The sequence below is a fragment of the Agelaius phoeniceus genome, chromosome 16 (genome assembly GCF_051311805.1).
Source record: "Agelaius phoeniceus isolate bAgePho1 chromosome 16, bAgePho1.hap1, whole genome shotgun sequence".
In the NCBI taxonomy this organism is placed as follows: Eukaryota; Metazoa; Chordata; class Aves; order Passeriformes; family Icteridae; genus Agelaius; species Agelaius phoeniceus.
Genome location: NC_135280.1, coordinates 14,234,805 through 14,248,439, shown reverse-complemented (window position 1 = coordinate 14,248,439; position 13,635 = coordinate 14,234,805). Strand labels below are relative to the sequence as shown.

At 51.9% G+C, this 13,635-nt stretch overlaps 1 protein-coding gene and 1 long non-coding RNA gene across 8 annotated transcripts in view; both read left to right on the top strand.

Moving 5' to 3' along the window:
• The first annotated feature begins 2,334 nt into the window (after positions 1–2,334).
• On the top strand, positions 2,335–10,260 carry LOC143695363 (uncharacterized). The gene is made up of 2 exons (XR_013184492.1): positions 2,335–3,473; positions 6,550–10,260. It is a non-coding gene; the product is annotated as an uncharacterized LOC143695363 (long non-coding RNA).
• A 1,623-nt stretch (positions 10,261–11,883) lies between these two features.
• Positions 11,884–13,635, top strand: part of CREBBP (CREB binding lysine acetyltransferase) — a 97,941-nt gene continuing 96,189 nt past the window's right edge. For all 7 annotated transcript variants that reach the window (XM_054643950.2, XM_054643948.2, XM_054643949.2 and 4 more), the window contains exon 1: positions 11,884–12,733. In XM_054643950.2, the coding sequence (XP_054499925.2) occupies positions 12,649–12,733 (85 nt within the window). In that variant the 5' untranslated portion in view covers positions 11,884–12,648. The remainder of the gene's footprint in view (positions 12,734–13,635) is intronic.

Sequence of the window (13,635 nt, the reverse complement as noted above, 5' to 3'; positions counted from 1 at the left end):
AAAGCACATCTTCAAAATGATTGAGCGAGGACACTGCTCATTACATAAGGTTGTTGGGGGAAAAAAATAGGCTGATTTACATTTTTATAGGAAATAAAAGGAGGTTTGTGGGTGACATAGCACCTTCCTCTGAGAATGTCAGCGTGAGATAAGTGGGCTTCAAAGGGAAGAGTAACCATTTTCCTGCAGGGACAGAGTCCATCCCAGAGAGCTGAGTCTGAGACAAAAACGCTTTTGGAAGGGAATTTTTGTTGCTGGAACAAATACATTTATTTAGCACAATTCACATTGACTGCGAGGTTGCTACTTCTCATTTCTGCTGGTTCCTCTGAATTTTGGTGAAGCTTTGGGTAGCAGGAAAACCAAGCTGCCTCTGTTTGGTGGATGTGGTGTTTTCAGGGCAGGAGGAGAGGTCGATGTGCTTTTTAAGAGTGGGGGGATTTTGGCAGGGTTGGAGTTCAGTGATACTTTCATTTCATTCACAGGGAGTTGCCTGGTGGGGTTTTGCCCTGGTTTCAGGTTGGTGGCCCTCTGAGATTTGCTGTGCTGTGCTTCAGATCTGTGGCTGTCTGGCAGAACAATTCCGGTTGCTCAAAAGCACCGATTAGCATAAATGAAGGAGTGGGTGAAATGTTCATTATATTGCCTACTGTCATGTTTGTGTACCAGATTTTGTTACCATCTGTCATTTCTGTTTTCTTGTTGTTGCCAAAAGTTGTCATTCTGAATGGAGGGTGGAGACTTATCTTCAAAAGCCAACATGAGATAATTTTAGGTACTTCAGGGCTCATGTGCTCCGTGCTGGGTGTCAGTGGCCCTCACGTACATCAGCCCCACGTGTCTTTGGTAAAATCTGGGCAATGGTTTAGTTAAAGGAGTTTTTGAAACCATTGGGGTCATGCAAATGCACGAGATTCTCATCTCTTGTCATTTAGAAAGAGTATCTGGTGCTTGCAATTGCAAAGAAAAGCTTGAAAATAAAATATGTTTTCCTTAATCTTAAAAAAAAATACAGGGTACAGAGCAGGGTGTATGTGGGGACATGGCAGTGTTAAAATCCAAGCACTTGCCCAGAGATCTGACTGAGGGAAGCAGCAGCTCTGCTATAAGTGACTGCAGCATCCCCAGATCATTTCCAGAGATGTAAATATCCCAGGGACTGAAGCTGGACAAATTCAGCCTTGAAATGAGCCGCAGCTCTCTCGCAGGAACGGTGGCTGCGGAGCGCGACAGCCCGCGAGGGGAGCGGTGCCTGCACCGGGGCTCGCTGCCTTTCAAGCAAAATGAGCTCATTTCAGCCACAGGGTTGGAATGCAGAGACTGGGAGGAAGGGCTCAGCCTGCAGGCAGGGAGCTGGGAGGTGAAGCCACGAGGATTTCTTGCCTTGTCCAAGTGCTTTGAGATCATCCGGTCCGAAAGCTCAGTGCCCCGTGCCAGCTGGGGAGGGAGAGGGCTCAGGGTGCCTGGATCATCCTCCTTTCATCAGGCTGGAGCCCCAGGCTGCTGCTGTGGACTGTCAAACCCCCCCTGGCAGTGCCAGGCCCATGCTAGCACCTTGTTGCTTCCCATGTCAGCCCACAGCAGCTCTGCTCTCCCCAGGGCTGCTGGGTTTTCATCTGGCCTGAGTGACAGGGCTCAATGTTCACCTGAAATGCAGTGACTTGTGACATCCAAAAATGCAGAAAAGATGATCCAATTACTTTAACTGGGCTTAAAGTCCAGGAAAATACAAAGCCAGACAGTTTGGGGATGTTTTTTGTTAGTTTGGGCTCAGCCAGTGGTGCAAAGTCATAACCAAAGCCATGATGTGCCAGTGTTGTGGGGAGAACTCTCCCTGGTGGGAGTGCAGAGGGTCACTGCTCCCTCCAGGAGAGCTGGGGAAGGAGGAGATGGAGCTGCCTGTGCTCTGGAAGCAGCAGAGATCACTCCAGACATCTCTGATCAAAGGCTGGGGGGAACCAGGACCATGTAATGCCTGCAGTAATTACTGGGTACCTCTTTGGAGATGTCTCAGGTATCTGTAGTCTTGTTATGATCTGCATTATGCACCTTCCAGTGCCTAAAGGGGCTCCAGGAGAGCTGCAGAGGGACTGGGGACAAGGGAAGGAGGGACAGGACCCAGGGAATGGCTCCCACTGCCAGAGGGCAGGGCTGGATGGGATATTGGGAATTAGGAATTGTTCCCTGGGAGGGTGGGCAGGCCCTGGCACAGGGTGCCCAGAGCAGCTGGGGCTGCCCCTGGATCCCTGGCAGTGCCCAAGGCCAGGCTGGGCAGGGCTTGGAGCACCCTGGGATAGTGGAAGGTGTCCCTGCCATGGCAGGGGTGGGATGGGATGGGCTTTAAGGTCCCTTCCAACCCAAACCAGTCTGTGATTCTATGAAAACCCTGTACTTTATCAAATCTTTGGGTAATTTTATAATACAGATTTGAGGTAACAGCTCTGTCATGTTTTAACACTTCAATAATGTCAATTGTCTTTCCTAGCTCAAATTCTCCCATATTTGCTCTCTCCCAGAGGATAATTCTCCAAAGCTCATGAGCAAATTCCACCCGAGCCTTTCAGGATGCTGTGAACATCACTGACAGCCGTTGTGAAAAAGTTGGGTCTGGGTTTGTTTCACAAGTGTGAAATAAATTTCAGAGCTCTCATATTCCAACCAGCCTGGTAAATTGCCCTAAATGAGCACCAAGTGTCACCTTGTGTGGATGGCAGAGGAGCCTGGAATGCAGCTGAGAAGCCTTTGGACAAGCAGGAAGAAGTGGGTTTGGGCCATGGGGAGTGGAGCTGAGCTGGCAGAGGGGCCAAAGGGGCTGATTTAGCAGATGTGACCATGCAGAGCTGTGGAGGAGCTGGGGGATTGACATGAGGTGCAGGAGTTTGTCAGGCCCTGCTCCAGGATGCCAATGGTGGCACCTCCAGACTGGGTGATTGAGAGCTGATCTGGCTCCATTTCCCAGCACAAGGATGGAATAAGCTGATATGGGGTGGAAGAAAAGCAGGAAAAAAAGGAATTTCTCATCTTAACACCTAATGTGCTGCTGGCTTAAGACAGGAAGACGAGCAAGCTCAGCTGATCTAAGACAGGAGCACAGAGCACATCAACAGCCAAGCCATGAAACTCCACACTGCAGGAATGAACCATTAATGGAATGAACCATGGTGCCCAAGGTGGACAGCTTGGGGTGAAAAGTTAATCCTGATATAATTAGAGACAGCCTTGAAACAGCAAAATTGTGGAGTCACAGGTCACAGGGTGAGATGCCACCAAGGCCTTGCAGGAATGGGACAGGAGTGTAACAGAAATCATCTGCCTCATCATCAAAGGATGGAGCAATAGCCTGAGAGAGCTGGGGAAGGTTTCTCTGCCCACCCAATGAGGTGCTTGGCCTTGAGAAACTCAGGCAAGAATATCATGTCCAACCAAGGACACAAAACCCAGACAAATTAAAATGCATCTGGACTGATGTGCAGGTACATTAAAAGAGTTTCCTGACCTTTACAGGGATTGTTTTATTCCCTGGAGCCATCACATTTTATTACTCTAGCCTTTTACATAATTTATCATAGAAAAATATTATTTTGGCTATAAAATTATTTGCCTTCATTTAAGCTCTGCAATAGCATTTAACTTTCTGGTCCTTTTTGAAACTAATTTCCCCAGGCAAATTACATCCTGTGCCAAGAGATTCTTGTCATTAATGAAACAGAATGGGACACCACAGCTGGAGGGGGGATTGATGGGGGTGGTCATTTCTTTGATAACCTTTAAAGCAACAGAGCAGAGCACCTCATTGGAATCCTTTTCTCACAGGTTTTCATCCCATTTTATCCTGTGCTGATTATCACCACCACCTCAGTCATCCCCTTAATCTGAACAGGGTGCCAGAGAAGCTGTGGCTGCCCCTGCCCTGGCAGTGTTCAAGGCTGGGTTGGATGAGGCTTGGAGCAGCCTGGGAGAGTGGGAAGTGTCCCTGCCCATGGCAGGGGGTGGAATGGGGTAGTTTTCAAAGTCCCTTCCAAACCAGTCTGTTGTTCCATATCTCTGAGCTAGAAGCCATAATGACAAGAATTAGCTCTACTTTCACCTGAGCCCATTATTTAGGAGCTCGTGCAACTTACAGTGAAAGGTGATTAATGCTGAAAAAAGTTTTTCCAGCTAAAGCCCTCATGTTGTGTTTGGGAGAAGCCCTGGACTGAGTCACCAGGAAAGGTTTGGGTTTGGCTCTGTGCTGGGCACCCAAGAAGTGCCAGGTATGAATCAGGCAGCCAGAACAAGGTGATAGGAGGGATGCAGGATGCATCCAACTGGGATGCATGGGAGCCAGGCTGCCCAAGGAGCTGCCTGAGAGAACCACAGGGCTGGAGAAATAGTGGAGCCTTTCAACTGGTTGTTGCCATAACAAGAAAAAATAAAGAATTTGGTTTGAATCAAACGTGAAAATTTTGCTGAAGGAGAAGGTGAGTGGATTGATGTGTTTTAGTCATTTTGTCCTTTCTTACTCCCTTTATTTTCCCAGTTTTGGAGATAAAAGCTGTTTTTAAAGTTTTGCTCACACAGCAGGGAAATTAGGTGTTTTCACTGCCAATTAATAAATCAGAAGGTTTCAGTGCTTTCTAAATTCTGAAAGCTGAAACTTTGAGGGGTTTTCTGAGTACTTACTGAAGTCCTGAACACACCAGAGTTACCTGCAGAAGGTGAAGCTTTCCACAAACACCTTATCTGCTAGGAAAAGGGTGAAAAGAGTCATCATCATCATCATCCAGCTTATGTGGGGCTGGGCCAGTGTCACTTTCCACTGGTCCCAAACCAGTGAGCATTGAGCTTCAAGCTCCTGTAGAAGTTGCTCTTTTTTTACCCCAAACAAGGAAAAAAACTCTTGTGGTGGGGGAAGAGCAAGGCTGGAGGCACAAACAGGTGGGTAATGTATTCCTCTTGTCAGCCCAGCTCAATGCCCTCCCTGCCCTGATGAATATTGAAGAATTTCATCCAAATTGGAACTGGTTCAGCAGGACAGTTTTCCAAGCCCCAGCCCAGAAAGGCTTCCTGGTCACCGCTGGGGGCCCTTTCCTCTATGGGAGGAGTGCACAGGAGTCTGCAGGAAGAAATTCCTCCCTGGCAGGGTGGGCAGGCCTGGCACAGGGTGCCCAGAGCAGCTGGGGCTGCCCCTGGATCCCTGGCAGTGCCCAAGGCCAGGCTGGATGGGGTTTGGAGCACCCTGGGACGGTGGGAGGTGTCCCTGCCATGGCACAGGGTTGGAACAAAGGGGCTTTAAGGTCCCTTCCCAGCCAAAGCATTCCATGGTTCTATGACTGCACATGGCAGTGCCAGAGCAAGGACAGGACAGCCACCTGAGTCTGTGCCATTCTCCAAGAACTTGGGCACAGTTAACTCTTGGAGCCTCATGCAGGGGGTGAGGGACCTGTCTGCCACCCAAATCCAAAACATTTCACAGCTGGCTTTTAACTCAGCAGAGAGAGAGAGGCTGGTGCTGCAGAAGAGCTTGGGGTTGCTCTCTGGATGACTATGGGAGTTCAGCAGAGTTTCTGATGAAAAAGAAAGTTTTTCAAGAGTTGTGATGAGTTGAATCCACAGCAAAAAGCTTAAAAGCTAGTGTGGGAGCCAGGATTAACCCTGAGAAGGTACAGAGAGTTTCCCAGGAATGAAGCTCCTTGAAATAAGCAAGTCTTGCACTAAAGCTGTGACTGATAGCAAGAAGAGAAGAGGCAGAGGGACAGGCAAGGCTGAATGGAGCAGGAGGAATTGCAGAGCCACACTGTTGTGGCTGCCTCCACCAACCAGGACAAGGGCAGAGCAGGGAAAAATGCCACCAGTGTCCCCATGGCCTGGCTTGACAGTGGCTCAGCAGAGTTTTGCACACAAGTGACTGACAGGATGGTGGTGAGACTGTGAGCTTGGCCAGGGTTTTCTTGGGAACACCAGATTTTGCTGCAGCAAAAAATCAGGACTGTCAGCCAGAACACAAGGAGGGCATTTCCAAATGTGATCCCAGACACTTAACCTGAAGTCACTGCATTGCTGTGAGCACTGCTACTGATTAGGAAAAAAAAAAAAGCAAGCTATATGTAGAGACAGAAAAAAAAAGAACTATGAGATTTATAGTAATGAATTACTTCCACAAAAGACATATGCAGTGTGTCCAAGTAGGTTAATAAATGCTTGGATGGCATTGAATTGTAAGGAGCAATGCTTAGTGTGGTCAAAAGTGCTGAGCACTTGATTACACCAAGGATAGTGTTGTTTGGAAAGGACCTTAAACTCTATTTTGTTCTACCCCTCTGCCATGGGTAGGGACACCTTCCACCAGACCAGGCTGCTCCAAGCCCCATCCAGCTGGGCCTTGGACACCTCCAGGGATTCAGGAGCAGCCACAGCTTCTCTGAGCACCTTGTGTCAAGGCCTCCCCACCCTCCTAGGGAAGAATTTTGTTCTAATATCTAAGCTAAACCTACTCTCAATGTGAACCCATTCCCCTTGTCCTGTCACGACATGCTCTTGTAAATAATCTTGTCCCATCCTTCCTTCCAGTTCCCTGTAGCTACTGGAAGACCTTGTCCCTGTGATGCCATCATGGAATGAGCAGAGGACAGAAATGACATGGGAGGAATCTGGAGACACCTTTCAAGGAATGAGGAATCACCCAATCCCTCAGGTTTGAAGATGCTGAGAGGCCACTGCTCTGAGCTGTGTGGAGGGAGCAGAATGAATGGAGGGAAGCACCAGCCCTGGTGGGAAGGATGAGATCTTGCTCCAAGACATGGGTTCAGGCAAGAGGTGGAGCCTGAGTGCATTTGGCAGAGGGAGTGTGAGCAGTGCTCACTCCTGAGCTCACAGCTCAGCACCCAAGCTCAGACTGAGCATCTGGGATTCAGTTTGTGCCAAGCTGGGAGTGGCAGCACCTGAAGAGCTTGTGAATGCCCTCTCCTACTGATGGTGCAATGGAAAGGCCACATCTTTAACCAGGGCACAAGGCAGGGAGGTGGGAAACACTGAAATCTTCCCAATCTTCCCATCTCAAATGGCCAGAGTGTATCTGTAGCATCCTGCTTTTCTCTGTGCTCAGGGAAGGGACCTTCACCATCATCTGCAGCAGAAAAATGTTCTGTGTCTTTTTTTTTGGCCATGTTGGCTGAAACCACCCATAAACCACTAATTGCCACTGCTAAAAGGGAGCTGGCAGACACAAAATTTGCCTGGATTAACTAGATTACTATTTTATGGGTAGAAATATTATTTTCAAACTGACTGTGGGGCAGGTTGCAAACTGGTGTCAGAGAGATGAGAAACCATAATGTAGCACAGCCCAAAGACAGGCATTTTTTGGGAGCAGTTTACTTTAAAAATAAAGCAAGTGGACTGTTGTCTCTCAGACAAAGTCTGAGATTCGCTGAGCAACAAACCTGAGTGAGAGCACAAAGGTTTATACAGATTTCTCTTAATAGTTTGTCAGGCATGGCAAAGTTACAGGCAACTTCAGCAAAAAGGCTTCACATTTGGGACTTAAGAAAGAAGGACCCCTCAGAGTGACAGATTCAATTATGCTGATGACAGAAGACTGTTTTTCCTGAACTGCTACTCTTGCCCTGGTGAGATAGCCTTACCCATTACTTGGGGGATTTCTCCACATCAGAGTTAGATGGTCCTGACAGATGATGGGCAGGATTGTGAGCAATTTGCTGAAAAGTCCAAGTGTGCATCCAGTCCCCACGAGACTCTATTCAACAAGTAGGTAGGAAATGGCTTTACATTAATGAATACTTAATGAAAAGGAGAGCAGAATCACACCTGATTGGTGCTTGTGGGGTATCACCACAGAACATGTTTAGCCACCTGCAAATACTCTTTCTGCATGAAACAAAGCAAGGAGACCCTTTAGGATGTGTGTCAATCTCTGCAGCCCCAGGAGCCAAGGGTTTGCAGAAGTTCACAGGCACACAGCTGAACACAGAGCAGTGCTGTGATTGCGGTCCCTGGGTTACCACCACTTCCTGAACACCACGGAATTCACACACACAATGAAAATCAGAAGCCAGAAACAACAGCGATTTCACATAAAATTGCTCCACAATCCCATGAGTGCAGGGTGTGTGTAACCAGATGTGCCTGGAGAAAGAATAGGCAGCACCTTCTGCAGCAGCCAGGAGGAGAGGAGACAACAGGCTCTGGGCCTTGCTTCTATCCTGGAACAGCTTTGGCAGCACATGGGGATGGTAAGGCCACCAGGTGCTGGGACATAACACAACCAGGAAAAACAGACTCCCATTCCCAATGAGAACTCCTCTGATGGTGCCACAGTGACTACAAGTTACAGGGCAGAGCTCCTCAGAAGTTATTCAAACTCTGCTAATTGTTTGGCTGTAAGGTTTTGAGGTCACAAGCTATAGAAATGATACTTCCATGTTTTGGGTGGGGAAGGAAGGTAGGATCTCAGCAACTGTGTCTTTAAGCAGCTTAGTTCTGGAGACAGGAAGTCTGGCAATGGGCTGCAGCAGTGCAGATTTTATTATGCAATTTCTCCTGGAACTTCTCCCTGAATAAAGGAGTTATCCATTAAGCACCTGCTTCACCCTCCCTCCTAAACACCACAAATGAAGGTCTCAGGAATCCTCTCAAGAGCTTACCCATCAGCAGGGGAGCAGGGAGCCATGCACTGGGGTCCAGACTGGGAATATTGGTGTATTTTATATAGAATGTCTTTCAAAGGGTTTCTCTTGATTAAATCCTCCTACTCTGTTTGAGCTTGTTCCATGTTTGGCATTACTACTGGGTGAGGCCATCCAAGTCTTGCAATACTGACACCAAAGGGCTGTGGTACCCAGGCTGCTCCTAGGCCTTCAGGGTATTTAATCCTAGCCCTCTTTCCAAGGGGCATTGGATAACAGCCAAGATCTTCCTCTCCCTCCTGCCATTAACCCAGTGCTGTTCTGATCCCATGGAGGGGCAGCTGGGGCCATCCTAAGGGGACATTGCAGCACAGAGAAGCTGCAGGACACAGTGACAATAGGATCCTCCTCCTCCTCTGCCCTACTGCCTGGGGTAAAGGATTCCCTCCCTCCAAAGCACCTCCTTTCCCTCCCACTCTGCTCCTGGGACTCGCAGCCCCGCTCTGACTTCACTGCTGTGGCAAGCCTGGCACTTGCTGTAAAGGAGAGGAGCTGTCCCAGCCAGTCATGGCCTCCATTCATCCTCTGCTTTTCTCCCAGCTGTGGGTACGTGGCATTTCCCTCAGAGGCACTGACACAGCAGCTCCTGGCACAGCACTGGGGCTCTCAGGGCCCCTGCCTCAGTGCCTGTGTGCTCAGGGCTGCACTACTGGTGTAACTTGGGTGTGTTGTCCAGCACCAGGCACCATGAACATCCTCTGGAGAGGGGCAGCAGCTGTGGGACCGCTCAGGATCTGTCCCTGGTGGTAAATCTCCATCCTGACTTTATGCCAGAGCTGCAGAGTTAGTGCAGCACCAGGGAAGGGGTCATGAGGGGAGCAAAGTGCTATGGAGGACTCCTGGTGTCAGCCATATCCAAAGTGATGTAATTGTGGAAGCACAGACTCCTTTGGGTTTGAGGGACTTTAAACACCAGCTCATTCCACCTCCCTGCCCTGGGCAGGGACACCTTCCACTAGCTCAGGTTGCCCAGGCTGTAATGACCAAAGCAAGCACAAATTGTGATCCAAGATGCAGTTCAAAATACACCAACCAAACTTCTTAAAAAGTTCAAGCAGGAGCCAAAGACACTGCTGTCCTCAGCTGTGCTTTAGAGTCTGACCTGACTCCCACCCCTCACCTCCAACAGCAACACATTTTCCTTCAACCTAAACTGGGATAAATGCTTTCTATCACAGTAAAATGCTTTTTTTTTTTTTTTAAGAGCTGCTGCTTTTACATCTAGAGGCACTGTGAGAACCTGTCCCACACTGAGACATCCTGAAACGGATGGGAACTCACTGCTCTGGAAGGAAATTAAAGTAGGCACAACCAGAGAGCCCTTACTTGTGTAACTAATCAGTAATACAGTGATAGAAGCAGAGGCCTGACAGAGACCTCCACATGATTACAGCCAGACCTCAGCAAGGACAGGCACCATGTAAATAAATACAGAATTTGCAAGTTAATGTAATGAAATTCATGTAAATGTAATGAATTCGAGTTTTGCAGTAAACAAAAGGCAGACTTACTCTTTGCAAAGGAATCTGTCATTATAGATCTCCTTTAAACCAATAAATTATTGCTGTTGAATCCATCTCAGCTTATGGAGCTCATCAACACATCCTCAGACTTGTGTCCAGATCTTCTTCAGCCTCTCCTCCCGTTGTGGCTGCCCTTGGAGGACATTCCAACATGAAGGTGATGAAAACAGCCCCAAGCAACCAGTTTGGGTACAAGGAGCTCTGCTGCCACACACGTCACTGGGGCTTATAGGACCTGATTCTCAGGTTGGGAACCAGTATGGAAATCCATGGAACTACATGAGCTCCAGTCTTCTAAACCTGTTTTGGGCTGGGGAAGTTTGTCTAGACAGAGCAGAAAATGTTTGTAAAGTGAGACTGGGTTTGATGCTGGTGCCTGAGAGTGGGTCAGCTCTGATGGGACACTTGCCTTCATGTGTGGCTGCTCTGAGGGCATGGGGGAAAATGGGGGCACTGAGAGGGAGCTTGGGAGGGGATGTTGTGAGGGGGACATTGAGAGGGAATGTCCACAGTGGGATTGAGAGGGGGTGACTGAGAGGAAAAAACAGAGAGGGAGACATTGAGAGAGATCATCTCTGTGGGACCGACTGAGAGGGGAAGTTGAGAGGTGACTGAGGGGGAACTGAGAAGGGAGACTGTGAGGGGGATGGCTGTGAAGGGGGCACTGAGAGGGGACATCCATGATGAGACTGAGAAGGCAGACTGGAAATGTAACTGTGAGGGAAAACTGAGGATGGCTCAGGGAGAGACTGAGACGGGACATCCATCCATGGTGGGATTGAGAGGAGAGACTGGGGTGGGGGCTCTGAGGAGTATGAGGGGAGGAAGGACCGTGAGGGGGCATTAAGCCATCCGTGGTGGGACTGAAAGGGGATGACTCTAAAAGGACTGAGAGGGGAAGGGGGGATTGTGGGGAGATGTGGAGGGGCACTACAACATCTGAGGGGAGTCAGAGAGGGGCCTGTGGGGGGAGACTGGCGAACGACTGAAACGAGGGCTCTGAGGGACTGAGGGGAGAATCTGAAGGGCCAATGAGCTGCCCATGGTTGGACTGCGAGGGGAGATTGTGGAGGTCACTACAAGGGGACTGAGCAGAAAGAGGGACTGTGGGGAGAGCACTGAGACAGCTCTGCTGGGACTGAGGGGAGACTGCGGGGGACGCTGTGAGGGGGGAACAGACACCTGAGGGGAGTCGGAACACTGTGAGGGGGCAGCTCTGGGGTCCTGAGGGGGAGCCCCGACAGCAGCAAACAGGAAAGACCGAGGCGAGGACTTGGAGAGGGGGGAGAAATGTACTCTGAGGGGACTGAAGGGAGACTACGAGGGGGCACCGGGAGGAGGCACCTGAGGGCAGACGGAGAGGGGACGCTGTGAGGGGGTGCTGCGGGGGGAGCCCCGACTGAAGCAAAAAGGGCAGACCGAGGCAGTGGGGGAGAGCGAGCACACGGCACTCCAGGCACGGTGTGTGTGGCGGGGTCGCCGCCTGATCCCCCCCCCCTCTCGCCGTCCCCGAGCCCCTCAGCGGAGCAACTGAGGACGGCGCCGAGCGCTTCCGGCGCCGCGCGCGCCTTTCCGGCAGGGCGGGGCCGCACCGCGAGCGCGGTGACGCAGCACGCAGGCCCCGCCCCCGCCCCGCCCCCGAGGGCTCTGGAAAAGAGAAGAGAAAAAAAAACTTTTTTTTTTAATTGAGGAATCAACAGCCGCCATCTTGTCGCGGAGCCGGAGCGCGGCGCGGGCGGAGCGGGCCGGGCCGGGCCGGGCCGGGGCAGCGGGGCCGCCCCGCCGCCGCACGGGGCAGCCGCGCCGAGCGCCGCCGACGCGCACAGGGGGCTCGAGCCAGCGGGGCGCAGCCGCCCGGAGCCAACCGACCGCCGCCGCCGCCACCGGGAGCCGCCGCCGCCGCCGCGCCGCGCTCATTGTTTTGGGGCGTTTTTGGGGGGTCGGCGCGTTTTTCCGCTTTTTGGTGATTTTTTTTCCTTTTTTTTAATTTTTGCCCCCCCCCCCCCCCCCCCCCCCCCGCTCCCTTCTCTTCTCCTCCGCCCCCCCTCCTCCCTCCCCTACCTCGGCCGCGGGCGGGCGGCGGGCGGGGGCCGGGGCGAAGCCGCCGCCGCGGAGGGGAGGGGACGGGGCGAGGCGAGGGGAGCGTGTGGGGGGGCGGAATGCGCCCCGAGTGACGGCCTGAGCCGCCATCCGGGCACCGCGGCGGGGGGAGCGCCCGGGAGGAGCGCGGCCGGCAGGGAGGGGGCGCTGGGCCCTTCGCTCCCCGCCCCGAGCCCTCCTCCCTGCGGCCTGCGGCGGCCCGGCATGGGGGAGCGGGGGCGGCCGGCCGGGCACTGAGCGGCGCTGTTGGGTTCCCGTGCGGCGGAGGAGCGGGGACAGCGAGCTCGGCCCCCCCCGAGCACCCCCCGACAACGATCACCGGCTCCGCCGCTCCGGCCACCATGGCGGAGAACTTACTCGACGGGCCGCCCAACCCCAAGCGAGCCAAGCTCAACTCGCCGGGCTTCTCCGCCAGCGATAGCACAGGTAAGGCCGCGGGGGTGGCTCGGGTGGGGCTCCACGGCGGTTCTCCCCCCCACACCCCCCCGCCCCTACCGCCCCGCCGGAGGGGGGGGCCCCGGGGCCCGCCCGCCCTGCCGCGGTTCCTGGCGGGGGTGGGTTGGGCCTCCTGCAGTCGAAGTTACCGGGCGGGACCCGTACGCCAAGTACCGTCCCGGCTATAAATAGCGGTTGGAAAGAGACGTTTTTTGAGTTGGGTTTCCCTTCTTTTCCTCCATCATCTGGTTTTTAGTGCCTCGGTTTGGGTGATGGGGGTGGACAGGTGAGTGGGGTGTGGGTAGGGAAGGAGAAGGGCCAGGCATGGGAAGCACCGACCGTCCTGCTTATTGTACAATCATGGAATGGTTCGGCTTGGAAGGGACCTTAACGCCCGTCTTGTTCCATCTCCTGCCATGGTAGGGACACCTTCCACTATCCCGAGGTGCTCCAAGCTCCGTCCAGCCTGGCCTTGGACACTTCCAGGCATGGGGCAGCCGCAGCTTCTCTCGGCAGTCTGTGCGAGGGCCTCGCTATCGTCAAAGGAAGGAATTTCTTCTCCCTGATACAGATTCTAAATCTACCCTCCTTCAGCTTAAAGCTGAAGGTGCCTTCTTGGAAGGGTAGTTGAGGTTTCTGTCTACTCCTTAAACCCCCCAGATTACCCACAGCTAATAGCCCTATATTTTCACTGTGCCCCTGTGTGTGACACACTACGGAATAAAAACTCCTTAATAGCTTCTTAGTCGTGGAATGATTTGGGTTGGAAAGGACCTTGAAGTCCATCTAATTGTACCCTCCACTTAATACTTTGTGCTTTTTTTTACCTCCCAATCTGTGACCGAGGTTTTAAGGTATTTGGCTTAAACTGTTTCAAGCATTTTTCCTTTAAA